The 27,644-nt window shown below is 45.3% G+C and overlaps 1 protein-coding gene across 3 annotated transcripts; it reads right to left on the bottom strand.

Moving 5' to 3' along the window:
- Positions 1 to 428: 428 nt before the first annotated feature.
- On the bottom strand, positions 429 to 27,536 carry NMT1 (N-myristoyltransferase 1). 3 transcript variants are annotated; one of them, XM_073235700.1, is made up of 12 exons: positions 27,368 to 27,536; positions 17,522 to 17,630; positions 14,456 to 14,600; positions 9,109 to 9,227; positions 8,469 to 8,560; positions 7,493 to 7,609; positions 6,504 to 6,674; positions 5,556 to 5,664; positions 3,313 to 3,383; positions 2,436 to 2,721; positions 1,502 to 1,639; positions 429 to 785 (listed from the first exon to the last, which is right to left on the bottom strand). In XM_073235700.1, the coding sequence occupies exons 1-12, from the start codon at positions 27,496 to 27,498 to the stop codon at positions 765 to 767; spliced, it is 1,509 nt and encodes a 502-aa protein (XP_073091801.1). In that variant the 5' UTR covers positions 27,499 to 27,536; the 3' UTR covers positions 429 to 764. The 3 variants fall into 3 exon arrangements, with proteins under 3 accessions (XP_073091801.1, XP_017526452.2, XP_073091802.1); XM_017670963.3 differs by having other exon boundaries at positions 2,436 to 2,603; positions 3,213 to 3,383; positions 27,368 to 27,535; XM_073235701.1 differs by lacking the exon at positions 2,436 to 2,721 and having other exon boundaries at positions 3,213 to 3,383.
- Between the last annotated feature and the right edge of the window lie 108 nt (positions 27,537 to 27,644).

Genomic DNA, 27,644 nt, shown 5'->3' with positions numbered 1-27,644 from the left:
TGTAAAATTAGCTGGCAGGATGACTTCCCAAATAGGCCAAGAGGATGAAATCTCCTTCCCCAAATCGTGCCAGGCACCTGCAGGAAAGTCTGAGCAGGGTCAGCCCCATCTAGGACTCCACCTGCCATTCTTAGATTTGTCCTCTCCAACACAGCCCCTGCACCTTACCCTGCCTCCTCAAAGCCAATCATTCCAGCCAGTTCAGAAGGGGGACTCATAAAATTCCCCACATCCTCTTTCTCTTGCTCCCCCAAGAAGTCATGCCTGCTTTTGGAAGGAAATAATTCACTGTACCAATATGTGTTTATCTGGCACTATCCTTGGATTCTAATTTTGAGAAATGATCTGGATTGAGTTTTTCATTCAAGAATGAACATCCTTGTACATTTGGAACATGAAAGATATTTAAAATATTTATATATATAATATATATATATATATACTTTTATTATTCACCCGTTAACTCCATAATATGCCAATCACGAGCTAGTTTTCAGCAGTTACATTCCCTTGATCATGGCTGCGTTAAGGAAGTGATTAGTTGGAAAACAGGGAGACCAGAGACACGGCCAGAGGTGACATCACACAGCCTACGCCATTGCAATACAACTGTCAAGTTCAGTGGCGATTTGGTAAAGCCGGTTCGGTTCTATTCCCTTCACCAGGGATCCTCACGTTTGTGAAAATTGGACCAATAAGTGGCGGGGTTCCATTTCCTGGTTTGAATTCTCAGTGGCTTTATCCAGAATCTCACTGGCGACTGATTACTGTAACACCAGCCCAACCTAGGAGAGCCAATGGGGAGAGGCAGGGTTGAGTTGACAATTTTCCGAAGACTCTCCCACTTTCCCACCCAGTCCTGAGGTTCCAAATGACTGAGCCTGCAGTGCCATGGGGCTGCAAGCAGACTCACAGCAGGCCTGGGGCTCTCACTTGACCTCAAAGAGAGGCTTGGTATGTCTATGAGATCCTTCAAGGAAAGCAACTGCCTGCATCCTGAGGACCACCGGTCATAAGGTCTCCCTCTAGCTCGGCAGTTATTCAGTCATGCTGATGACATCCATGGTCCCGGGCTGCCCCTTGAGCTGGCAGAGCAATGGCTGAGGATGAGGGCAGCAGCCCAGATGAAAACCCCTCAGAGCCGGAGACTCTAACCTTCCTGGCTACCCATGGGCAACGCAACCTGCAGGCTCCTGAGATAGTCCTGAACGCCCCACCGCCATCCAGCTGAGGCAGCTCACTGGTGGGCAGGGAAGCTGGAAACAGCCTTCCTGCTTCTGTGTTGCTCTGGGGCCTGTCCCCTCTGCCACCCTCTCACCAGCTGCTGAAAGGGGAACACTGGCCCTGCTAGTCTGGCCATCAGAGAGGGGGACCCACCAAGGACCCAAATACCAGTGAACAGAGGCCCAGACTGATACTAGATCCCAGACTCATGGCCGTATTTCTGCTGGAGACACCAAACCCCTGACCCAAGCTGCAGCTGCCCAGGGCACACACGTACCTTCTCGGCCCCCATGCTGGGGCACTTCCAATTGTAAAGATAATACTGCAGGTTGCCGTCCCCTATGCCAAATTTGAGTTTCTCCAGGAAGGTTTTGTTCTCCATGAGATCCAGTGCATTGAACACGTCAAACCCTTTCTGCACGGAGGCAGGGACAAACAAGAACAGGTGAAGAGAGTACATGCTTGTACTCGGACCAAGCCACTGCTCCCACTGATCCGTTATGCCTCCCGGAAACACTGGTAATTCTCACAGTTCTCTCTGGACATGGAGCCCAAACACTCCCTCAAGTAGCTGGCCTCTATCAGCCACTCTCACATGCATTACTCCCTTACTCGCCAGACACCCAACCCTTAGGCCTTCAGTGTGCACCGTGTGATTTTTATGGCACCTGATACGCTGCCCTGAGACCGTGACGAAGACACCTCCTAAATCTCATCAACTTGATTAGATGCTCCCCCAGGGCAGGGACTGGACTGTCCACTGTTTGGCCGGCCTGCAGAGCCCATGATGAGGACTGACGGACAACAGCCTCTTGGGGGATAAAAGAAGCCTGTGCCCTCCCCTGTGCTCTGCAGTCAGCTGCTCCGATGACTCACCATGACAAGAGACCGATTTCCCCATTCCCCAGGTGGGGCAGTGTGTAAGGAGAACCCCTTGACTCCCCGAGCAGGCCTGGCTATTCAGGCTCCTTGGCAGCGCCTCCTGTGAGAACTAAACTCACTGAAATGAATCAGGAGTTCAATGCCTTCACTTCGTGTGGGCGCTCCTTGCTCCCTCCTAGCCTGGAGCGGCTGGCTGAAAACTGCTGGGACCCTTTCTAAGCTGAGCAAGAGGGCAGGGAGGGCTCAAAGCCCCCTGTCTGGGGCAGCTACCTCCCCGCACTCCACTGCCCTACCCCCTAGATGTCAGGACCCTCCAGTCTGCTCCTCACCATTTTGGCGAGAACAAGTGCGTCGCTCATGAGGTCTAGAAGAGGGGTCTGGGTATGAACGTTGTAGAAAGAATAAGCAGCCTTTAGACTCTTGTGGGTTGGATGGTTCATGATGGTGGAGGGAAGCGTATAAAAGCTCAGGAAATCTGTCACCTCACCATTTGCATTCTGAAGGGAAGACAATAAACAGAGGCAACGTCGTGCATGCACCGCAGCCTGGGAACTGTGTTTCCTATGCCTCTCACACCCTCCGGCGGCTCTGCCTCTCTGGATGAACGGGTGGAAACTGAAACAGGATACGCAGGGAAGAGAAAAATACACTGGCCAATGCCACTTGTGGACAGAGTCAGGAGGGTAGTAATCCAGGCCGGACTCTAGGCTGAACCTGTCACACACACTTTCCATGCCTGCACAGCGTCAGGGACATCCTGAGGTTCATATTCCCCCAGACTGGGCCCCTGATGCCTGGTCTGCACAACCTCAACCTGGGGCAGGCAGGGAACCAAAGGCTCACCTGACTGAGAGGGTCGTCTCTACCGTGTCACCAGTGGGGACTGAGGGCAGGGGCAGGTGGAAGGAGGGCTTGTGCCAGGTCCATTTTGGCAAGTGCGCCACAACTTCCTATTTTTAAGGAGGGCCAGGCACAGATGGTCAAGGAAGTCTGGGGTGTCAAGCCCCCATCAGTCAGTTCTTCAGTCACTGAGCCCAGGAAATACAGCCATCCAAGGACACCTCTCCACGTATGGTCAGAGGCCCAGAACACCTCTCCCTGCTCACCTCCACTACAAAAGTGTCGATGATATTCTCCTGGGGGAAGAACCAGTGCTCCACCTCCTCCTGGCTCATGACTGGAGTGAGGTGAAACTGCTTCAGGTACCTGGTGAGGAGCTGGTGCACTACTGGAATGTCCTTTTTTTCCATTGGTCGCAGCCCCGCTGTCTTGGGAGTCTGTAAGGCAGACAGACAAGACAACGTCAGATGTGTGGACTGTGAGCATCTTGGTCCCCTCTCAAGTCTTACGGACACTCCAAACTTCACACTGTCTCCCTTCTAACCCCAGTATGTGTCCACCCAGACCCTCAAGAGAGACTCATCAACCACCTTTGGCGACTCCCTCCTGCCCACTGTCCACACGCACGCAGGCACAGCTCCTGACTCTGTGCTATCTTTGGGCCCTTCCCTCCTATTCAAGCCCGTCATCCCTGGCTAAGGCTGTTGTTTCAATCCGTTATCCATTCGGCCCAGGCCGTCTTCCCAAGAAAACACAGCCCATCACACCCCTCCCTTGTTCCAAACTGTCTAACGTACAGCACAAGATCTGTAGCCTCTGGACTCGTAGGCTATTCTGGGTGTGACTTCTGTCCCTCAAGCCCAGTGGTTCTCAACGGGCAATTCTGCCCTCCAGAGGGACATTTGACAATACTCAGGGACATTTTTGGTCGTCACAGCTAGGGGGAGGAGTGCTTCTGGCGCCTAGTGGATAGAAGCCAGAATACTGCTAAATGCTCTACAGCGCACACAGGGAGATGCCCGCGACCATACCCAGCCCAAGTCAGTGGGCTGTGACAGCAAGCCTTCCCGACATCCCATGGGTGTTCTGGAGCAGGCCCAGCCCAGTGCTACTCCAGGACTTCAGCAAAAAGTTTCTTGGCACCTCTCCTCGGAACCCTCACAATTCTCTCCCACTGGACCACAGCTGGTCACTTCCTACACAGTCCCTCTCCTGTAGACTTAGAATGCTTCACAGCCAGTCCTAGCTGCAGGCACCATGGGACCCCAGAGCCCAGCAGTCTACCCTGGAAGCCCATTTTGTCCACCTGGACAGGGCTACACTAGTATTGGCCCCAGCAGAACATTGCTGCAAGTTGAATTCAGAAGAAAAGCTCAACTCCTGGGATTTAATACCAAACCAGAATCCCACCCCACAGCTGCTTTTTCTTAAAAAATGCTCATGTGGAATGAAGCCATGTGATGCTCTGGAGTAAATATTGGGGCTGACAGAACATCTCCAAAGGCAGGGTCAGCCAAGTCTGAAAACAGGGAGGAGTTACAGTTTATATACCTCAGTCACTGTGATACAACTGTTGCCTATGTAGGAATTGCTTTTAAAACTGCAGTTCCATGACGTCTAGCTGCCAAAACTCCTTGCTAATCCTGATGCCTCCAGGGAACACTTACTGACCTCGTTTCTACATGGCAGATCGTATAGTGACATCTCAAATCCTGGACTGAAAAAACAGCCATGCTGGGGTTCTCACCTACAAGTGGGAGATCCAGAGACAGTCTTCTGGCTGCTACACTTCAAGAGCACTCTGCCTGCCTACCACTCAGGGCAAATCGATCATAGTAACTGATAGTTTGGGGCGCCAAATCTGGTCTTTGGGGCAGTGTCTAACTACACTGCAGTGGTCTCTCAAAAGGTGACACCAGTGACCTTAATCCAGTGGTGGAGCAGCCCCATTCCAGGGTGACTAATCCAGTTTGGTAGCCAACAAGTCCAGGTGGGCAGTAACTTCTGACCCTGACTGGAAGACTCTGAGGGAGGAGGAGTGATTTCAAGACCCAACAGGATTCTGAAGTCAGGCACAGGTGGAGAACAAGCAGCACCTATTTCGCTGAGAAATGAGGCAAACCAACCCAGAATAGAAAACTAGCTCATTCCTAGGTGCCTGGTTCTTCAATGGCAAAATCTGGATGGGGAGTTGTGATACTGGAAATCTGGGCTTACCTCCCAAACGCAGGTCAGCCCTCCTGCACCTGCCGGGCACTCTAAGGCATATTTGCACTGGGCTTGGGGTGGGCTACAGTTCAGTAAGTGGATACATTTTTCTATTTATGCTTCCCTTAGGCTAAAATTACAAGAACATGCATTCTCTGAGCCCTCAACAGACTGACAGAAGTTAGCCCCAGCGAAGGTGCACGAGAGCTGAGAAGGTCAGACTAAAATAAAACCCTTGCTGAAGATAACACAAACAACAGAAACGGCAGGTCTAGGAATCTGGAACTATGGTTTGGGTCACTATTCTGACCCCAGCTCCCTTCCCCCTCAAAGCCGTGCCCCTGGGCCAGACTCTCTTCAGCTTCTCTTGCCCCTGCCCACTGCCCCAGAGCACCACTGGCCTCTGGCAGTCGGTAGAGTTTCATGGTACGCTGCATGGTCATATTTCTGCTCAGGTGGGAGAACTTCACTTCAATCAGCTTCCGAGGGTTTAGGGACCGATGCCAGTACCTGTGGGGACACAAACATCCTGTCCTCAGAGGATTCTGGCAAGTCCCCTTTAAGAGGATGATGGCATGGAGGATCTCCAGATGGCCAGCAGGTGGCGGGAGAGGCACACCAGGCCCCGTGTGAGCCAGCGGCTCCTCCCCTTCTCCAAACGCCCCCAAGGAATGCAGAGCTTCCCTGGCTCTTCCCGTATTTTTCTTCCTTCCTCAATTTCAAAAGCCACTGTCTGCTACAGTCGTTGTCTGGGAAGGGCAAACCTCACTCCTGGAATGAGACTTCTGGTTTCTGTGAATATTTACCCCCCTTTTCCTCCCCTACTGCATTTGCCTGGTGGTCTTGCTTCTGAAAATCTTGAGGCAGAGGCTGTTGAATCATTTTCAAACACCTTTCTGAGGCAGAGGTTGTTCTTGGGTCACACAGCAATCACACATGCTCTCTTTGGCTCACAAAATATTCAAAACAAAATCGAGCCAACCATTTAAAGCATCTGGACATTTACCATAAAAATGCACATTTGGGCTCATTCTTAAAAAAACTAAATGAAACCCTTGCAGACTGACCCCCCATTTCCAAATGGCAGGAATCAGCAGGAGCTGAGGATGACTAACCCCTGTGGACAGAACACGTGCTTTCCGGTGGCCGTTCTAGAGCCGCTCCCTTCACTCCTTGCTTCCTGCCCGGCTCCCCTGCACACGCCCCACCCGTCTCAGCAGCCTTAGAGAAGCAAGATGCTCTCGGCCACAGACAGCTGCTGACAGGCAGAGCTGCGACTCACAGTGAAACAATCTCCTCAACCAGAGCAGGCACGCCAGTATCGATAGGACCTTGCAAGAGATTTTTACCTACAGGTGCCCACAGGCTTTGGTAACACCACCCCAGCAGTGTAAACGGCTTGGAAGACGCCCTCCAGGTGAACCCGCCGGGTTATCTCTCGGATCAGGACCGGAGCCACCCTCTTGGAGCGCAGCTTCTTGTGGACACATAGGAAGTTGATCTCCACCATCTTCTTCTCTCTGGAGAGGGAGGGGAAAACCCAGTGAACAAAGCTTTTAACAGGGAAATCACTCCCTTCATGGCACGTGGAGCCACTGGTACAAGCACAGAGCCTCCAACGCAGGCATGTGTTCCGCCATCAGCCACACTCAGCAGACAGCATTTGGATTCCCACCTGCTGCTCTGCTGTACCCGGCAAGGAACCCACTCTCTCAACACACGCACGCCCTGCTTCCAAAGGTAAATGGGACCCAAGCAAACTTCTTTATTTAAAGACACCACCAGCTCCTCCCTGATGAATCCCCAAGAGCGGGCTAGGGGCATTCCACCTTTAGCAGGCAGGGCACTCCACAGTGTAAGTCGGGGGGCTATTCCAGGATTCCAAGGGTTCCAACTCCTGTAGAATCCATGGCCTAATAAGCCCAGAAGACTGGCAGATGGCTCTGATGTTTCCAGGGAAAATGAAGAGCAGAGCTTGAAGCCCCCATGACTATTTGGATGTGAGTCACATTGGCTCTGGCCCATTTCTGAAGCTGCTCAAGTGCATCAACATGTGACCGGTGACCACGTTGCAAAGAGTGCAAACACTGAGCCCTGTTCAGTGCATACTGGCCCTCAGGGTGCACCCCTTCTAGCCCAGGCCACGCACGAGAGAACGAGCAACAACTAAGAGCCCAACAGGCAGTTCCTAGTATAAATTTCTCTTCCAGGACCTAAGTTCCTTCCCTGGATGGGTCCTTCCCTCTTTTTTGTAGAAGGTATGTGTGTTTTCTTTCCCTCCCTCCCAGACCAAGCGGGTTGGTGGGTATGTGAGGGTGGTGGGTGGGACTGGGCTTACGTGTCATAGATGTGGATGTTTGCTGGGATGGCACTGATGAACCCAACCAGTTTTCGACTTGAGACCACTCGAACCCCACAGTGCCACTGGGGAAGCCAGCCAGGTGGCCGGAGAGCCCTAGAAGAGAGACAGGGGCTATGGTACTCCTTGCCAAAAGGCTAGGAATGCTGTTTGGGCTCCACAGCTGAGTCTAACCTTGTGCTACCACCTCCCTGGATGGGTAACAGCTAAATTAAATTTAGGCCAAGCCCTCCTGGACACAAGTCAGATGGAGCCATAGCCCCTTCCTGCAGCTCAGAAGGAAGCTTAGTCTACTTATCCACCTAATCCAAGGCTGTCATACTGAGGATTTTGTACCCAATCCAGTTTCTTGTGCTCATTCACCTTGACAACTTAAGCCAGATGACTGGCCTCCTTGGCTCTGAGTCCAGTGGGCCCCATGGGCAGGAGCCAATTGTAGAGCCCTGAGAGCTCTAGTTCCATAAGCCCCTCTGGTACCATCACTCTCTCTGCTCACCCATTCTTCCTTTCCCTCCCCTCCCAGGCATCTCTCTCCATTGCAGCCTCATGCCTATATCTTCCTGGACAGTCAATGTGGCCCAGGAGGGTGGATGGCTTAGCCAGGCAAGGCTACTTTCATACAATGAAGCATGCTCAGCAACAGGATTGAAAAAGACCCTTCTTTTAAATCTAGTAGGTTTCCTCCCTTCTACCCTTCTTACATTAAGTTATCACACAATAAGTGTTCTTTTTTTCTGGGTACCAATGACTCAAAGGTGTCTCTCACTCCATCATTCTGTCTTACATAAGGTTTTGATTCTAAGCTCCCCTGGAAGCAAGTCTCCTTCAGATGTGGGAACTTCAAAATTACACACTAAGTTCCCATTCAAAGGTTGACACTTAGCAGGGATGAAAAATCGGGTTGTTCTGCTCTATGCCTTGACCCAGAACATAAGAAAGCCCTCTTATAACTCACCACAAAAGAAATTCTGGGGAGTAATCAAATCGGAACATGTTGTCATCATCTTCCACATAATTCTCATTCAGGAGGGTATACAGTTCTTTCAGCTGCAGAGAAAGAAGGAGCTGCCTCAGAGATATTCTGCCAGCTGGGGACCAACTCCAATACCCTGAGGCTCCAAGCTTTTCAGAAGGACAAGGCAAACTACCAAACACTATGTTTAAACTCACAAATCCTTTCCATCCCGCGCATGGAAGAGACTGTTTTGGAACAAGTGTTCTAGCTGTAATAGGAAACTAAGCCATGAAGGACAGACGCAAGTACATAAAGTGGCAGACCAAGAATGTCATCCAGGTAACCAACCACTCCATCATTAAGACAAAGGAATGAATGAATGACTGGATAACAAGAAAAATGAATGCATGACAAAAGGGTTATCAGCCATGGGGAGCTTCAGAGGCTAACTCTCAACCTGCTAGAGAAGCCAAGTGCTCTCTACGTGGAGTCCTGGGCAGGACCCAGAGGCAACAGATGGGGGCCGCTCCTGACTGCTTGGCTCAGCTCTCAACAGTCCGTGAAGCAGGCTTGGGTAGACGCAGGGCTCACTGTGAGGTGGCGCCCAATCCACACCTTGGGCCTGCCTGGGCCTACTCACCACACCACGGTCCCCCAGGTCCAGGGCGTCCCAGGTGAAGCCCTGGGGCAGGGTGTAAGGCTCCTGGCGGATGTTGTCTTTGTCAGGCTCCACAGGACCATGGGTGTTCACAACTTCTCCTGGAAGAAGAGCACAGCCATGAGCCTCACCCTCTGCCTCCTGGGGGAGGGAAACAGCTCAGCTCAAAACTCAACCACAGCAATTCTTCCTGTCTCTAGGAGCCCTCCATCTGAAGAACACTCTGTGCTTGGCAACCGCAGACCATCTCTCCAGCTTCCCTTGGCTCCTAACTGAGGTCCAATTCTTCAGAACAATTACTGGGATCCAAGGTGGTTGGTTTTTTGGAAATCCTTTTAAAACTCCCTTTAGCTAATGAATGACAAACATTTATCTTGACTAATTTGGCTTCCTGCCTGCTGGGTGGTGTAAAGAGCACTGTCATAGCCTTGGCCCAGACCCACCGACCTGGATGGATTTATAAGGAGATGCAACAAGGCTACTTTTGTGTCAACGGCAACAACGTGTTGGGCCCATTCCTGAACCAGATGATGGCATCTAGGCGCCAGGCTCGATCTTAGCTCTGCCAGCCTTAGCTTTCAGCAACAGGAGCCAGTTAACTGCTGCCGCCAACTTGAGCCCTCGGTGTTTACAAAGTCCTGTGAATGCCTTTAGGATGAATCAGTCTACACAATGCTGCTGGGAAGTTTCCCTCGACACAACATCCCACCCTGGACAGATACCCTCCTCTATAGAGGAGTGCTTGGGGGTGCTCAGAAGATACAGCCTTAATTCCCACCCACAGCCAAATCAGACGCATCTGATAAACTTGGACGCTTGACAAATACAACCAGTTAATTTTGGCCCTTGCAATTATTTCGTTCCTATAATTCAGAGTCCATTCATGTTCACACTTGAAGGAGTGCAATATTTAGTACATTTTGAAAACTGAGTCTTCAAAAGGAACCCACTCAGTATACTGCTTGTTCCCAGAATAGGGTTTGGTATACAGTAGGCACTCAGTTTATGCTTTTACTGATTTTCAGACCTTCCAGCCCAAATATGTCATTCTAAGGTGCAAAAGGCAGCTCTAGACACTCCCAGTAATGGGTGTGTGGGGCAGGGGCAGTGGGAATGGCTGCATCAGGCTGCGTGTATGCCGAGGACCACACCATCAGGACCGACCATCTCTCGTTCACTCATCACATTTACTGAGCACCCACTGGGCATTAGACACTGTGCCCTGGGACACAGTAGGGAAAAGACAAGGCCCTGTTTCCACAAAATGTACCATCTTCTGAGCAAATCTTTAATAAACAAGTCATTACCAACCTGCTATGAGTCACAAGAGGGAAAGTACAGGCAACACAGGGCACATATAGCAGAGAAGCACCTGGCTGCCTCCTATTTGCCATCTGGTTCCCCAATAGGTTTGCTTGGGAGAAAGGTTATTCTTTTCTGTCCTATTTAGAAACTGGCCTTTTGATTTATTCATAACGTAGCAAATTAGTCAATGTAAGCAAATCCACTTCCAATCACTGCCATGTAAAATGTTTTGAGCCTAAATCCAAGGACCTGACCCTTAGAAAGTCCCAAGGTTCTACTCCAGCCCTGCCTAGGTGTTAGTCAAGCTTTCCTGTCTTGTACTGAATTTACACTTTTTCCAAAATACCTTTGACTTCAGAACCTGTTAATTGCTACTTTTTTTTAATGATTTCCAGAGAGGACACTGGCAAACTTTCCTACTGTAGGACGCTAAATCTCAAGGCCAAATCTTTTCATTTAGGCTGGTTACTAGGTCCAACACACAACAACACATGTTCAGAATCCTAAAATGTGCCAGATCAGTGGCAGAAGCTGGCGAGTGAAATGGACTCAGATCTTCATCATCACGGGCACCAAGCAGATAGGGAAGCAGGCACCTGCCACCGAGCATGAGGAGCGCCCACGACACTGCTAAACCAGCTCTCCCAGGGTACCTCGAGGGGGCTTGATGACTCTAAGACATAGCTGACAAAGCAGTTATAGCAACACTGAGAAAGCAGAAGGCACTTTTAACAGATGCGCAGTGTGGGGTGCCCACAGAGCAGAGAAGTGGCCTGAGGCGCCTGCACCGCCCTCTGCCAGTGCTCAGCCTCAGGGTTTCTGCCTGTGGGGACCACCTGCCCTCTACCTTCTGGAGGTTTTGAGCACCTCCTGCTGAGCAGGGGTGGGAGGCTCCGGCAGAGGATGGGAGACAGCCAATTTTCTCTAGCCACCCAGAGCTAGTGAACAACCGAGGAGGACACTGGAAAATGGAAAAGAAAACCCTGGACTTTCAGAGGGTTTCTTTCTGGGTACTTCCCCCCAAATTCTCTCTGCCTTCCAGTACTGAAGATCCAAAGCTAAGCACAAGAGGGCAATTGGGAAAGACTTGGGAGAAAAGAATGTGAGATTTGGAAGACATTGAACTAAACAAGCAGGACACGGAAGAGGGGAAGAGTGGGGAAGCTTCTCTCTCAGAGCCCAGAGAAGCCAAATCTGCATTTCTCCCTTTGGTTTGATAGTTACTTTTAAAAACTAAGAGTGGTCAGATTCCAATCCACTGAGATGAGGAAGGAAAAAGAGAAAAGGATTTACCACTCCCCTCCTAGAGTGGGAAAAGGAGGTGACTTTAAGCAAGTAGAATGACACGCTCTGAAAAGGGAGATCAAAAGTTTATTTGGGAGCACAGAGAAGTGTTACACAGCCTAAAACACTTAACTGTTTAGAAGGTCTTTCAGTGGTGAATGTAGGATGATTTTAAACTTCTGAAGAATTCTAGGTCTTTTCAGTCAAATACTAAAGATCTATACTTAAGTGGATCTAATTATAACTCTCCCAACAAGGTGGTGAGTACTGTAAACACAGTACATTTACATGCTTGAGTTTTACAATCATTAGTTCCCATTTAAGTGAGAAGAGTTAAGGCAAGGAGCTATAAATCACACTACCCCGGGATTCTCAGAAGTGAACCAGGGTACCAACTCAGCCATGCAGACCAACTGATGCCTGCAGTGTGGTACTTTCTAAGGGCTGACTCATAGAAACAAAGGAATCTGAATTTGGCTCAACTGACCACAGACCTGCAAGGCAGACCGGTCAGATGCTCAGTGACTGCTCTTCCACAGAACCCCATACAGCATGCTACACAGATGGCACATTCAGAGGAAATAGTTCGAACGGAGCCTCGTTCCACCTTCCTGAGATTGTCAGGGCTCCTGTAGCAACTGTGTGAGCTCTCTGAGAATGAACCTGTGACACTTTCTACATTTACTGTGGAGAAACTGAGGCAAACAACAAAGAGTATCTGTCCTAAGAGGAACAGAAATCCATTAATCCACTTCACCTCTTCACTAGCTCCCACTGTCTATGAAAAATGGAGTTAAGTCATTTGTACATTCCTAATGAAAAACAAAATCAAACTAAACCCATCTGAAACTGGGCCAGCCCCCACAATGCACCACCTCCGTGCATTTCACCCAGAGGTGGAGTGTGTGGCTCTGCGTTCTTCCTGCTCCTTGGGGAAGTGGCCACTGGGACCTATTACTAACGATGCCCTAAAAGCATTACTTTGACCCAAAGCCTCGCTAGAGGATTTAGCCAGTGGGCCTGGGACCTGGCTGATCCAGGCAGCCTGACAAGGTGGATGGGTCAGGACAGGGTTCTGGAATAGCGCCCGCTGCCGATTCACCTCTCAGAACCATTCAGCAGTGCCTTACTTCCCACCCCCCGTGGGGGCAGGCCTCAGCTTGTTTCTGGACTGTGACTAAGCTGTCCAAGAACTCCATCTGCTCCAGAGCAGAGTTCCTGAAACTTGCAGAGCAGATACAAATCCCCTGCAAGTTCTGATTCTGTGGGTCTGGAGTGGGGCCTGAGATTTTTCATTTCTCCAACTCTTAAGCTATGCCCATCCTGCTGGTCTGAGGACTACACTTTGAGTAACAAGGCTCTGCACTGCATACTCCTCACCTCTGGAACAGCTGCATTTCCTTGGGCACAGCTGCCCCTCTTCCCTCACCAGTCCTCAGCCCTGCCCTCTCCACCAAACATACTATCAAATCTCACTGTGTTTCTGGAGGGGAGCAGTATCATGGATAACCTGAAGGCCACTTACATTTGCTGATGGAACACATCTGTTTTCAAATATACTTTCTCATTTTCATAGAAAATAGGAATTGGACCATCAGTTGGGCTTAGAATCATGGTGCAACCACTCCAGAAACTTTGTCAATAGCAGCCTCTGAAGTTAGCCATCGACATTAGCTGTGGCTCTGTCTCAACAGGCATCTATAACTCTGCTATGTCAGGTCTCTTCTGGAATCCTTTTAGATGTCTGCCTGTCTCACCCCTCTAAGAGTCTGTGTAACTTTTTTACAGGGTGCCAACCAAACCTGCGTATGGTACTCCAGGTGTTGAGCCATCGCTGTTAAGCAATGTGTCAAATTACTTCGCATTTAGTAAGCATGCACTGGCTGGGAAGAGGCTGGGGACTAAGCCCATTCCATTATTAAACATTTGCCCAGATAAGCAAGATGGTCTCTCTATAAAATCTATGTGGGAATACAGAAATCCCTATCCATTGTGTGCCAATACATTGTTTTTCTTTGTAGATTCATATTGGATGATGATGGGCTAAGAGAATTATCTGTTCTCAGAGTGTGCTATTGTGAGATGATAAGGTCCCTGAACAATAGCCTTTCTATACAGCATACCTCATTACTGCATGTCACTTCACTGTGCTTCCCAGATACTGCGTTTTTTACAAACTGAAAGTTTTACAAAATGAACTTTCTTGTACAACTGCACTGAGTTAGTTGATTTGCGCCATTTTTCTAATACCATTTGCTCACTTTATGTCTCTGTTTCACATTTGGTAATTCTCACAATATTTCAAACTTTTTCATTATTATTGTATTTTCTACGGTGATTTGTGATCAGTGATTACAACTCACTAAAAACTCAATGATGGTTGGCATTTTTTAGCAGTAAAGTATTTTGTAATGAAGATATGTACGTCTTTTTTAGACATAATGCTATTGCACACTTAACAGACTATAGTATAGTATAAACGTAACTTTTACAGGCACTGGGAAACTGAAAACTTCATTTGACTTGCTTCATTGTGACATTCACTTTATTGCAGTGGTTTGGAAACAAACCCACATTATCTCTAAGGTATGCCTGTAACTGCAACTTAAAGACTACCCTCTAAATAACCACCAAGGAACTCCAGGACTTAACTGTCTTCCCTCCCAAATTCAGAGTGAGACCCTGAGCGCGGCTAAGGCGCATCCATGACCAGCGCCTGGGGAAGAAAGCACATACATACCCAGTTTGGGGACGGGCTGCGTGTCCCAGAACTGGTAGCTACGCTTGCTAGCCTCCTCCATGGTTTTGGCAGGCCCCTGACCCACTGAAAACAGTTCAATGGCCTTCTGTATTTCCTGGATCCTCTCTGCTGGCAAAGAGTTCATCTGGACAAAACAAAATTGGGGAGAGAAAAGGCCCATTATGTTAATAAGGACTTTTGACTAATTACAAGTTCAAGAGTTAAGGCGTACAACTCAAAGCAGAGGAGTGGTTCCTCTGTCCTAATCCCAGAGGTCATATATTGTACAACTGGAGAAAGAGTGGATGACGATGAGCTATATAATGGGTGGGTGCTTCCTACAGGATCTCTCCTTTGCTTAGTCTTATGATATTTGATGGCAAAAACAATACATGCTCTGTGCAAAAATTCAAATAATGCAGAAATGTATAATAAACATAAAAAGCAAAAACCCAACACTCCCATCCTTCAGATATAATCCTTGTTACCAACGGTCTTAATTTGGGAGGCAGGGTGAGAAGAGGCAAATATAATTCCAGACTTTTTTGCATGCAGGCTCCAAACACACACACAATTTTCAAAAACTAAAACTAGATCATATGGTATTATTCTACAAGCTGCTCTTCTTTAAACACTATTTCTTAGAGACCTTTCCATGTGGACACAGAGGCCTACTCATTCTGGCAACTGAGTCCACTACGTGCACAGACCACAATATATTGAGCCAACCCCCTCCTGATGGTCATTTTGGTGGTTTTGTCCCTCAGTTTTGCAAACAATGTCGTAATGAACTTTCTTATACATCTGTTTTTGCTCACTAGAATATGAACTTTTGCAGAATTAAGTGGTAGCTTGCTGGGTCAAAGGATGTGTATATTTGGAATTATATATCCACTTACTCTTTAAAAAAAGAATATTAATGAATAACCCAATGAACAGTGTTCATTAATTAACATCAATAACCCAAAGACCATGTGTTTCTCTAGACCTTTATCATTAGATTTACTAAATCTTAATCTCTGCCAATCTAGGAGAAAAAAAAAATACTGCTTTAATTTTAATTTCTTTCATTACGATTTTAACCATCTACACTCTTGGAACATTTTTTTCTTTGAGCCACCTACTCATTTCATGATTTTACATTCATTGATTCATGCATTGTAAATATTTTCTCAGTTTGTTGTTTATCATTTTTAGTTTTACAGAGACATTTTAAATTTGTTAATTTTCCTTTTATGGTTTCTGGGTCTTATGTCAGGCTTACGATTATAATTTCCTCTAAAACTTTTACTTTACTACTTTTTTTTATTTAGAATGAGAAGGAAAGAAAGAACATCAACCAATATGTATACATTGCTTATTCCTGGGAGGTAGGACTATAAGTGATTTTAATTTTCTTCCACTTGCTATGTTTTTTTCTAAATTCTCTACAATGAACTGCATCATTCTCATAAAAAGGAAAATGAAAGCTATGTAAATGATGTCTTACTAAAATTTTCTAATTCCAAAGTGACCCATTTGACGATTTCCCTCATTTGTGGAGTATAACAATGAAGCAAGACTGAAGGAACAAAATGGCAGCAGACTCAGAGACTCCAAGAAGGAACCAATGGTTACCAAAGGGGAGGGTGGGGGAGGGTGTGTGGGGAGGGAGGGAGAAGGGGACTGAGGGGTGTTATGTTTAGTACACATGGTGTGGGGGATCATGGGGAGAACACTGTAGCACAGAGAAGGCACATAGTGGATCTGTGGCATCTTGCTGTACTGACGGACAGTGACTGCATTGGGGCATGGGTGGGGATTGATAATATGGGTAAAGGTAGTAACCACATTGTTTTTTCATGTGAAACCTTCATAAGAGTTTTTTAAAGGTTTTTTAAGAATGTTTTATTAAGGTATCAAACATACCTTAATAAAAAATTAGAAAACAAAAAAACAAAAAAAACAAAGTGACCCATTTGATACAGGGTTGAGCTCTGAGACTCCTGGAGTCATCCAAACACCCACATCACACAGGCAAAGAAACAAAAACCCCTAAGGCCAAAGCATGGGCTTGGGTAAGAATTTCTGACTGAAAGACATGGGTGAGCCACCTGTCTCATCTTTAATATGAAGAAGACCCCCACCTAACCTCGCGGGGATGTAGACGGTTCGGGGGTTAATAAATGAAGTGCCTAGCAAGCACTTAGCCAACATGGTGGTCAATAATGATGGCATTTTTTTCATAGTGGGCTTGATATTGAAAATAGTAAAAAAAATTACTTGAAGCCGTATCTCACCAAGGTAGGAGCTTCAAACTGGAGCATAATATTTGAGGTATAAAGCAAAGAGTGGGTATACTGGAATGACACGATTTCTTGTGAGGCTTACAAACTGTTCTGGAGGCAATTCTGAGAGTGGAATTACGATTTGTCTTGAGCTTTCCCAGGGCCTATTCTGAAGAGGACAGTACTTACCTGAAATATAGGGTTTTCTTTTTAAAACATTGTTTTAGTTATGACAACAAAACAATCTTTACCCATACTTCTGGGTTTCATGTCAGTGTGTCAGTCGTAGGTCATAAGCTCTAGGCCAGTGGTTCTCAGCCAGTGGAACTCAGAAATTGCTTCTGTGGGCCTCATGGTTTTCATCACAGTGACTATGGCATTAGAAGAATGCCTGCGATATAGAAAGATCTGCCTTACAAAGAACAGGTCCTTTATTCTCACAGTGATGAGGACTTTCAACAGGAAAGGCCGAGAACCACTGCTCTAAGCAACAGGGGCTGTTACCACGTGACTCCTCTATGCACTGAGCCCAGCACCACATGCAGTTATGTGCCTGTACATTCTCGGGGGCACCATGCTTGGGAGCCAAGGTCTAACCTGCTGTGTCTTTTAAGGCACTGATAGCAGTTTCATCACCTAGGTTTAGGGCAGCAGAGGGCAGCAGAGAGATCCGAATCCTCCATCTTGAAGTAACACCAGTGGAGACTGTCAATCTAAATTGTTCCCGCACATTTATCCCCAAACTCTCTCATCTGAAAATGTGACTCTCAGTCACAAGGAAACAGAGCCTCCTTGTTACCTTCACAGGCTGGTCCTGGGCTGAATCAGCCTCACTGCCTTTCTCTTTCTTCTTCTTTTGTTTCTTTTTCTTCTTTTTGGCTCCAGTGTCATTGGCTGGACTCAAACCACTGTAAGACAAAGTAAATACTGATGCAGGGTTTAAAAAAACAATCATTTGTTTTGAGCTACACTGACAAAGAGCTTTCTGTGGAGCCAGACTTTTTTTAACCAAGCCTGTTGGCTTCAGAAGCAGCCTAAAGAATCCAGATCCCAGAAGGGGCATTTGGAGGACACCAGCAAACAGCTCTCCCCCTCACTCCCATCGGTTCCCAGGGAGGCAGCGCTGTATAAGAAATATCCTATTTGTTTGGAAGCACCTTTTCCACACTTGCTCTTATTTTATGTATTTATTTTCTTTAAATTGCCAGGTGGCTGGCACCAAAGGCAAATGATAATTCTTAACAGGGCATTCATACCATCACCCCTTCCTTAAAGCCCTGAATTTAAAAAGATGACAGCCAAAAGTGGTCTGTTTGGAAACCCTCCTCACCCCCACCCTCCCAGAGCATTAGGTTTAGTGGGTTTCCCCAGCTGGACCTAAAGCACAAGGCAGTACTGGGAAGGGAGGAAGGAACAAGGAGAAAGGCCGTTTAACGTTGCTGCACCCTGTATCCAAAATAACCAAACAATCAGGAAAATGGCCTAACTCAGGCCCTGAGGATTGAGAACTGTCAGCTGGCTCGGACTGGGTGATCACTACACGCAAAACCCAGAACTAGGGATCTTGGGAAAACCACCACGATGAAGCACCCAGCCACTCGGGCCAGAGCGCGACACATAAGCATGAGCATAACGAAGTGGATTGCCTCGGGCCGCTTTGCTCTGCATGACAGGCACAACGAACACAACACTTTCTTAGCCACACCGAACAGTTCCCTAGCTTTTTATTAGCGTTTTCTTTATTGTCTCTCAATATCTTTATTTAAACACAAATTATATTATTATACTGGTGCTTTTCATTTTCTATTCATTTGCTCCCAAATGTTTTCTCTTGATTCTTGTTGATTTCAGAAAAACAGTTTTGAATCTGGGTTTCCCTCACTGTATTGATGAATCTTAAGTTCACCTTGTAGCTCGCTTTCCTAATTATGGCTGCAGTTGGTTTCTGCCACAGCTGAATTGATTTTGGCATTGTCAGTCTGATGTTACTCTACAATTTTCCCTAGAGGTCGTCCATGAAAAGTCAAAAGTACTTCAATCTGAGATACATGAACCTGAATCTGCAGGATCAGCTAAATACAGGGTACTCTTTTAACTGTGTAATAAAGAACCAATCTTCAAAGAATTAAAACTGTAAAATACACATTCCGTACCATTATGGTAACTACCATTTAAGTTTTATTTTGTAATTCAGAAAGCCTTCATGGCCTTAAAATGCCTTGGGGTAATTCTTAATATTCATCATCATCTCATGGCAAGAGGTACTATGCAGGGAAAAGGCAATTTGAAGCCCTATGCTGCCATTTCTTATTGTAGAAAGCCTTCAATGTATCTCTTCCTAATCCTGATAGAGGAGCACTGCTGCCAAGACCTCATGACTTTATGCTCAAATTAAGGTTACCACCAGCCTTTACCGGATCTCCCTGACTTCACAATCTTTCTGCATCATCCTAAACCCTATACAGCTGAGGAACTCACACTCTGAAAATCGCTTTCCATGTGTCCCTCCTATGCTTGAAAGCCTACAGTGACAGCAGCTTCTTAACCTAGAATGTACCAAGCCCAGCTTTTCCCTAGGCCCCAAACTCTGCGTTCTCATCTAGCTTACCCACCCTTTCCCCCTCCTGTTCTGGAGTGACTGTGCCTGCCCATCCAGCTGGCCTCTTGGTGGTCCCTGATGCACAGAGACTAAAGTCAGGGGGATACAGTAAAAGCTAGAGGTCACTTTATCCCAAGGGTAAGGTCAGGAGGTCTAGATGGAAGTGTACCTCCTAAGTATTACCTTAATGAGCCACAGTAGGCATAACATGGAGGACCAGTAACACTCAGTTGTGGCAAAGAACAGGCACCATGAAGTCATTTACCGCCTGAAGATAATTTTTCCCTTCTAATGAACTCAGTTTTGTTATCACATACAGGCCTATTTGCAGTCTATGGCAACTCCGTATGGTTTTCTAATTCCAGAGATATTCATACTTCAGCTGCAGAATCATATAGAGCTTAAAAACTGGTTGATGTTAGGGGACAAAGTAATGTTCCACTGGTGATGCAATTTATAAGTCCTTATTCATTTCAGCCAATGGAATAAATTATCTGGTCCCTGTATGTGAATTACCATAAGAAATATTTTATAATTCTCTAGATTAAAAGAATCAAAAAGGTCAAGGTGAAGAACTGCTGCATATTAACCAATCGGATACTTAGTAAACACAATTTTACAAAAAGAAAATAGAAGAAATTACTTCCTCCAACTTTGGAAATCTTTCAAGTATGCAAAATCAGTGAAAAACTACCTTTCTGCCTTCGTTCTTGCTATTTAGTGGAGATATTTCTGTACAGCCACTGCCTCACAGACCCCATTTCTGTGGGAGGATCCAGGCCAATGTACCATCAGTGTAAGTGCCTGATAAGTTCCAAGACCCAAACTAAAATGAGTGAGCTAATTTCATTTTCCCTGTACTAAGTAACAATCCTGTTTCAACTTGTACATCAAGCATACAGACGCCCAAAGCACAAAGGAAGTTTTTTAAAAAAAGATCATCTTCACTGAGCTACCAGGTATTGAGTCACGTCCATGAGAATAACTTAAGAACACTGGGGCTTTACAAGTTGACCCAAATAGGAAGACAACTGACTCAGAGGTGAGACTTCCAAGAAGCCCACTAGTTAGTGTTCAAGGTGATTATAATAATTTTAATTATCCATAATAAATCAAGCTCAGAGGCCTTGAGGTCCTCAAGAAGCTTCCTGAGAAGCCAATTCCACTTCACAGAACAGCTTCTCCTTGCACCTGAGAACCAAATCAGAAGACCCCACTGAAGCCAGGCTAATCCTGGCTGGGATTCAGCCTTGTTTTCAAAGGCACCTGAAGTCCATATTCACTAGGTGGATATCTGAGGGCATGCTGGGATTCTGTAAATTGAAACATCAATCTCTCAGAGATTTCTCTAGGCCTGCCAGTCACCTTAGCATACTCCAAAGAGATGGGCCAGAACCTTGGAATATAGCAAATCAAATCCCAACTGGTTCATATGGTTTCAAAATAATAAGCAGATAGTTGAAATTTGCTTTGGGGTGGGGCAGGGCAAAGCTATAACGGACATGGAGATGGGAGTTCATATAAAAATTCTGAAATTTACCTTCTAAAGTGAAGTTGATCAACTCAAGGCATTAATGACCAACCTGGCCAATATGAAAAGAATTAGCAGAATGACAAAGCCGGAAACGGGAAGGAAAGCAATCAAGAAATGTCATTTCTTAATGAAGGTCAAAATATTCTAAGTTCAAACATCTAAGAATCCTGTGGATGCTCTAGTATAAAGTCAGGGCTGGGAGAGGAGATGGAAAATGAACCTCAGTACTTATTTCTAGAAACAGAATGCAGAGGCAGGGTGTGTGAGTAGGCAGGAGGGGAAGGCAGGCTGACAGATGAGCAAGAACAGAGAACCTCCAGGCAACACGACAAGCAGGGATAGGGTGTAAAGTAGGCCTCCCATAGATCCCACTGGACGACAAAGCCACTCAAAGTGCGTAGCTGAGGAGCAGAGGCTGTTATGGGGGAGTGTGGGCTAAGCCACGAGCACTGGAAGGAATCTCGGGGCCCCCTGGCTTAAACCTGTTGTTCACAAAAGAGGAAACCGAGGCCCAGAGATACAAGGCAAACTGGTCACGAACTATCCAACCAGTAGCCAGGGATAAAGCCACCCATCTCTAGAGACTTGGACCATTCCTTCTCAAACACTATGGTCCTGTTTCTGTGCAAATTCACTTGAGAATCCTCCAGAGCCACAAGAACAGTGTCTCATCGCACAGGGCCCTAAAACACATTTCTGTGTGTCAGAGGAGCAGGTATTAGAGGTCATAAGGAAAGTGAGCCATGCTTTATACAGAAAGCTGCCTGACAGCTCTAGCTCTCTTGATTTCTGAGATCATGATCTCCCAAAAAATACTTCATATATAACATATTGTTTCCTGGCTTCCCAATGAGATTAAATATTTCCTGAGCACAAGGATCACATCTCATAGAACTCTTTCCCACAGTACCTCTAGTTATGCTGAGTACACAGTTAAGAGTTCAACAAATATGTGCTTGACTGACATTTTCCAGATATAATAGACTAAAAACCATGACAAGCTAGAGCCCAAAAGAGGGTCAGCCAAACATCTTTAGTAATGTTTCCAGGGGATAGCTGCGTTAGTCCATGAAAGCAGTAGAACACTAGGTTCTTTTGAGCCACGGGATGAGATTTTAAATTATCAATTTCTTACTGAATTATTAACTTCCTTATTTGTTGTCTTCTCCCTCTTTAGGACCCGTGCTACAGGAGTTAAAACAAACACCTCTGCCATAACTACTTCAAATAGTTCCAATGTGTCTTAAACACAAGCCACAGGTTTAGGTTTGATTATGAGACCCAAGAAAAAGAGTTCAGAAAACAAAATTCATAACTTGTCACTTAAAACTGAAAGATAATTCTTTGGCCCAAAAATAAAACTTTTCATAGAACTTACTAAATAAATCCTAGCCTCTAATATCCTTTTGATTCCACTTTTAGGTATCAGGAAATCCTTCGGCAAACTAATTTGTGTGTGAGGTATAAGACACTCACGAGCAATCCTACCAGTACTCAGAAAACCCAAAGAATGAAGTGGCATTTACAAGGGTGCCCAGATGGAAGCCACGTGGCACAACTCAGTATCAAGTGGCTATCCTCTGTACCGCTAGGACTGCAGGATCACTTAATGAAATATCCCAAACATGGCAAATTCCCACCAGTTATTTATATAAAAACTGCTGTGAATCCTAAATAATGAGAAAAATAAAAACACTTTAGTACTGCCATCAAGGTATCCTAGGAGGCCTGTGAAAAGAACAGCAGGTTGTAGAAGGGATTACAAAAGATTGTTTTACTGCCTCCCTCTGCCCTCCCTGGGATGGTGAGCGAGGGTTCTGAGGGTGAACAAGCCAATTCCTGTCATGGAGGATGACTGGTACTTTAAGGGTCACAAAAGCTCTGATATACTAAACTGTTTAAAATAGGAATGATAAAGAAATGCAAATTCCACATCCTCTGAGTTGGTTTGGTGAGCTAGAGTGTAACCTGGCAACTCTGAGGTCAAATCAAATGCTGTTCAGAGACCATTTTCAGTAATTTTCTGAGCAATGACTCAATGCTGGCAGCAATTTCACACACTAGAATGACCTCTGCAAAAGACATTAGTCTACCAAGGAGAGTTTAAAGGGGCCAGCCACCTCCATCATCAAATAGCTCCCTAGTCTGGGAAAGCCTGTGGGTTGCTCAATGGATTCAAAGGACTTATACCACTACAGAGTCCATTGCAGAAGTCAAGACAGCAGAGAAAAAAATTCCAGGAAGTTCAGAATGGATCCTAAACTTCTTGAAATTTTTCTTCTTGAACAGTCAGAGGGAGAGGTAGGGATACAAATCCCAAGCCTCACCACAAAAGCTAAGTGAGTCTTTCAAAGTGAAGTCTGTATGAGATAACCCATACACAGGCTCGGCACAGTGGCAAGCACATAGTAGTAACACCAACAGGTAACATTTATTGAACACTTCACAACTGTGAGTCCTTCTTAGCTGCCTCTCCAAGTCAGCAGTGGTAGAAAAATGTTGGAAGCAAGTACTAAACTAGTTGAAGAAATTTAGTGGGGTTTTTTGATGTTCTCAATAGAGAATGCCCTGTTTTGTGTGCCCTAAATGCCACATTCACAAGAGCACCTTTCTAAAGGAATTAGAAGAGAGGACTTGCAGGATAGAGATTTCAGATAAAAGGATAAAGAGAAACAGCTAAAGAAGCATCCCCCTAAAGTTATGACATATATAAGTTATATATAGTCCAAAAATCGATGAACTCCACAGGGAAGGGGTGAACAGCACACTTAGTAAAGCTGGGAGATTTTAGAGTGAGCACACTAAACAATGTGAAAAATCAGCAAAACGGGTTTGCCATGAGCAGCAGTCTCCCTGAAATAGCCTCTCATTTACTTTTCATTTCTTCTGCTTTCCAGTCTCTTCTCTTTGAAGCAGCTCTTGATTAGTTTCTTTTTAAATTGCCACTTAATTGGGAAATAAAATTAGAACACTTGTTTGATATCTGTGATGAAGTTTCTCTTTTCATTTCTGCGTTGCTCTAGTTTTAAAAAACTAAAAGCTGAAGAGAGAAATTAAGCAAAAGGGACTAAAAAGATTTCTTCTTTCCAAGAGCTAGATGCAGCTATAAGACACCAAATAAAAATGGGAAAGAACCACTCTTGAAGAATCTGAAAAATAGAACAAAAGTTAAGTAAGGTGAGCTTTAAGGAATTTCAAGAAACCTTCTTTTTTCCTAAGTTTTTCATAAGGATACTATCTCATGATTAGGAAATGGGGAAAGCTTATAAGATCTCATTTTTACCTGTCCCCATAGAGTAAGAGAGCAGGATGGGAAAGAGACTCGCCTTATCAAAGTGCTCTTGAGCCATGGCTTACCAGCATCTCAATGGTATCAATGACATTGCAAAACAAATTCCTGAAGAATCCTAGGAACAAAATAGTCTAGAAATTCTTTCCTGTTTCAAAACACCCAGATAAACTTTATTGGTTCCCTTCTCCCAAATTAAAATCTACTGCCAGCTGATAAGGTTTATTCTTTAGCAATATTTCTTGGAAAGCCTTTCACTAAAAACAAGCATGTTAAACCATATAAATAAATCATGAGCTGGAGGGGGATGCAGCATAAAGATTATCTTAGTCTGATTCTCCTCTCAATTGCTTGGGGTTACTTATGTCAGGCAAGTAACAGGAAAATGCTACTCGCCTTTCCTCTGTTGAGTAGACTTAAAATATTAGCTTATAAACTTAGAGTCATAAGCGTGTGTGTGTGTGTGTGTATCAAACTACATATATACATATACTGTGTGTGTGTCTGTGCACTTTTATATGTACATATGAAATTTATACTCACCAAACAGTTTAATTGTGGAAGAAACACATAACTAGAAAAGTCAAGAACTAAACTCGTACACAAAAGGATGTAAAGAAACTAGCACACGGCATTTCCTATTATTCTAGTGCAGGGATATAGTTCATTTCATCAGTACCCAGTACTGTGAGCCCATCCTGAACAAAAGGCCTAAGAGACTAGGGGTTAGTTTGAACTATCATTAACTTTTATTACACATTACACTTTAGAATTGTTAACATTAAAAGGAAATATTTTCCTGCAATTCTAGTATCACTTTTGAAGACATATTAAATAATATTATGACAAGAAAAATTTCAAGCCAAAAAACAGTGGAAAATTAGGGGATCCTTCATTTCTGTGTATTTCATAAAATACACTAGTAAGGCTTACAATGAGACTAACGTGGGTGAAAGTATGCATGTAAGAAAAATCTGACATCCTCTCCCTCAATGAAGAGAAATGAAACTCCATTAACATTAGGCTACAAAATTGAACATTTGCCATTCATTCATTTAGCAAATACTCATTAATGCCCATTAAGCACCAGGCATCTCAAAAGCATGATCTCTGTTCTCAGGCACCTTACAGTCAGCAGAGGCAGGGACTGGACACCTGTTATTTAACTATTGTTATGATAAAAGCCACAAAAAAAGACAGTATGTGGTAAGAGTAGGGGAGCATGGTCCGGGAAGGAAGACAGGGAAGATCTGAAGAAAGAATAGGAGGAAAGGGGGAGGTGGCATTCCAGATTATACCTCATTTAATCCCTACAAATGGTGGTAAGTAACTTTCCCAAGGTCACAGGACTGGTAAGTGTCAGAACTAGGCTTTGAGCCCATGTCTGACTGACTCCTAAGTCTATGCTTCCCCACTGTGCCACTGCTTCTTCCCAAAACTGTTTTCTCCCATAACTAGTGGGAAAATGTTAACTCTACCTCAGATTCTAAGTGCCAGAGGTAGACTGTGTCCTCCAGGCTGGGTCCTCTGCTCGCCACCTCCAAACTCACACAGACCTCTAGATTCAGGATGCTAATAAGCTTAATTTGTTCACCCAGAGGATAGCCACCTACAACAAAAAACACCTCCAAAGGTTTTTTTGGGGTTACCACTTTGTTGTACTATAAATAAAACACAGAACTTTCTGCCAAACAATTTTGTAAAGTGATTCAGATTATAGGGAACAAAGCCACCTTGAAGATACAGGCATTGCTCAGGGCAACACTTGAGCAGAGAAAAAGAAAAGGAACTACATAAAGAGGAAAGGAAAAAGCCTTACAGTCACTTCTGAATGACTTTCAAATTCAACAACTCTCATCAATGGTTGGGATTGCTACTCTGGAGGGCTGCATTTTCCCTCCTTCCTATTTCTATTTCCTCTTTCTCAGCTCTTTCTTTCTTAGGATCTCAAACTTCAAAACAAGGTTGTTACATTAGATTTGTTGTGAGTCACAGCAAAAGAATAGTCTTATAAAACCAAATTTGACAAACTTCCTTTTTCTCTACATTCTTCTTGTGATTTTTAATGTGAGTTGAAGAACATAAAAGCTAGATCTTTTAACCTAAGGATTCATCACAAGCAGATTATAAATCACTTAAAATAATCCTTTATTCTCCCATCTCTTCAGGGTAACAGAATTTTTAAGTTTATCCAAAGGCATCAACCTTCTACGTTTACCTCCAGGACTACCACCAATATTGCAAATGATAAAATGGCTATGGAAATCAGACTGCCACAGACTCAGCCAAAGTTATACATTCAAAACAGTCTCTGGTAACCTTCCATTAAAAAAATCTATGTAAATACAGATAGGAAGAATCAGTCAGTGCCAGCCACTATAACAATATGAAGAAAATGGATGACAGGGTGTGGCTTACAAGAGTGAAAACTGATTTGTAAATAGAATTCAACACTCAAACTCCTGATGCATTTCTTCTGCCCAAGGAACAGTTTCTAATAGGCGAGAACCTAAAGTACAGGAGATGCAGTATTAGACCCACTTCAAAACACTGTCCAAGAAGCGACATCACTCAATTTCTTGAGGCTTGAGACTACTACGCAAATTTAACCAAGCAAAGACGCTGAAAGACCTAATTATATATTATTCCGGAAACTTGCAGAGTATTTGGAGCAACGGACACTGTATACGTCAAAACATCGCCACACGGTAATTACGTACGGTTTACAGGGTAAATTTGTATTTTGAGATCCCCTGATAATATTTTACTACATAATTATGGTTTGTATGGCCTGCTCAATTTCCTCATTGTAGGAGAACTGAAACGAAATGTTCTATTAATCGTTTATTGCTAATCACGTTGTTCACACACCTCTGTTAAGTAATGTTCCCTTTGCACTGTAATGTTAGATTGACCCATGCTGTGCCATCAGGAACCATCGTCCAACATGCTTTTTTCCCGGGACGCACCTGACACACGAGTGGCACATCACACAGGAAAACTTTCATATAATGAAAGTATTGAATGTCTCCGGCCCTTAATATACTGAGCACCACCCCTGGTAAATGACAAAGACAGCAACCAATCGCCAAGCAGGATCCAATGTCTCAGCCAATAAGAATACGGGGGTGGGGTTACACTAAGCTCCCATTGACTTCCCCGCACCCCAGAGACCCAGGCTGTGGGAGACTGGGCAGGAATTGAATTCCGAGGATCTCGTTACCCCCGGTTGTAGCTGTTGTCCTCCTCGTTCTCACAATCGCTGCAGTGCTCATGGCTATTTCCGTTCCCTTCCATCATCAGCGGCAGCGGAGGTGCCGGGGTCTTCACTGCTGTCTCACTCTCGTCCGCCATCTTAAGTTGCGAGAGCCAGCCTCCGCGCCTCGCTACACGGGCGGTTCCTATTGGACGAAGGGAGCTTGCGCTATACTTTGGGTTTTGTAGTTTTTACGGCGGAGGAATCCCCGAGAAACCGGAACAACGTGGACTACAATACCCAG

This window comes from Manis javanica, chromosome 4 (assembly GCF_040802235.1).
Source record: "Manis javanica isolate MJ-LG chromosome 4, MJ_LKY, whole genome shotgun sequence".
NCBI lineage: Eukaryota > Metazoa > Chordata > Mammalia > Pholidota > Manidae > Manis > Manis javanica.
The sequence above is the reverse complement of the archived record's forward strand: the minus strand, read 5'-3'. Positions and strand labels throughout refer to the sequence as shown.

Bases quoted from the DNA above. Each gene is read 5' to 3' on its own strand.
- NMT1 (XM_073235700.1), bottom strand. From the start codon at position 27,498: ATGGCGGACGAGAGTGAGACAGCAGTGAAGACCCCGGCACCTCCGCTG. The intron at 17,631-27,367 runs GTAACGAGATCC...TTTGTCTTACAG, and splicing joins GACAACAGCTACAACCGGGG to TGGTTTGAGTCCAGCCAATG. The intron at 786-1,501 runs GTACGTGTGTGC...TGGCTCTCCTAG, and splicing joins CCAGCATGGGGGCCGAGAAG to GTTGGGCTGGTGTTACAGTA.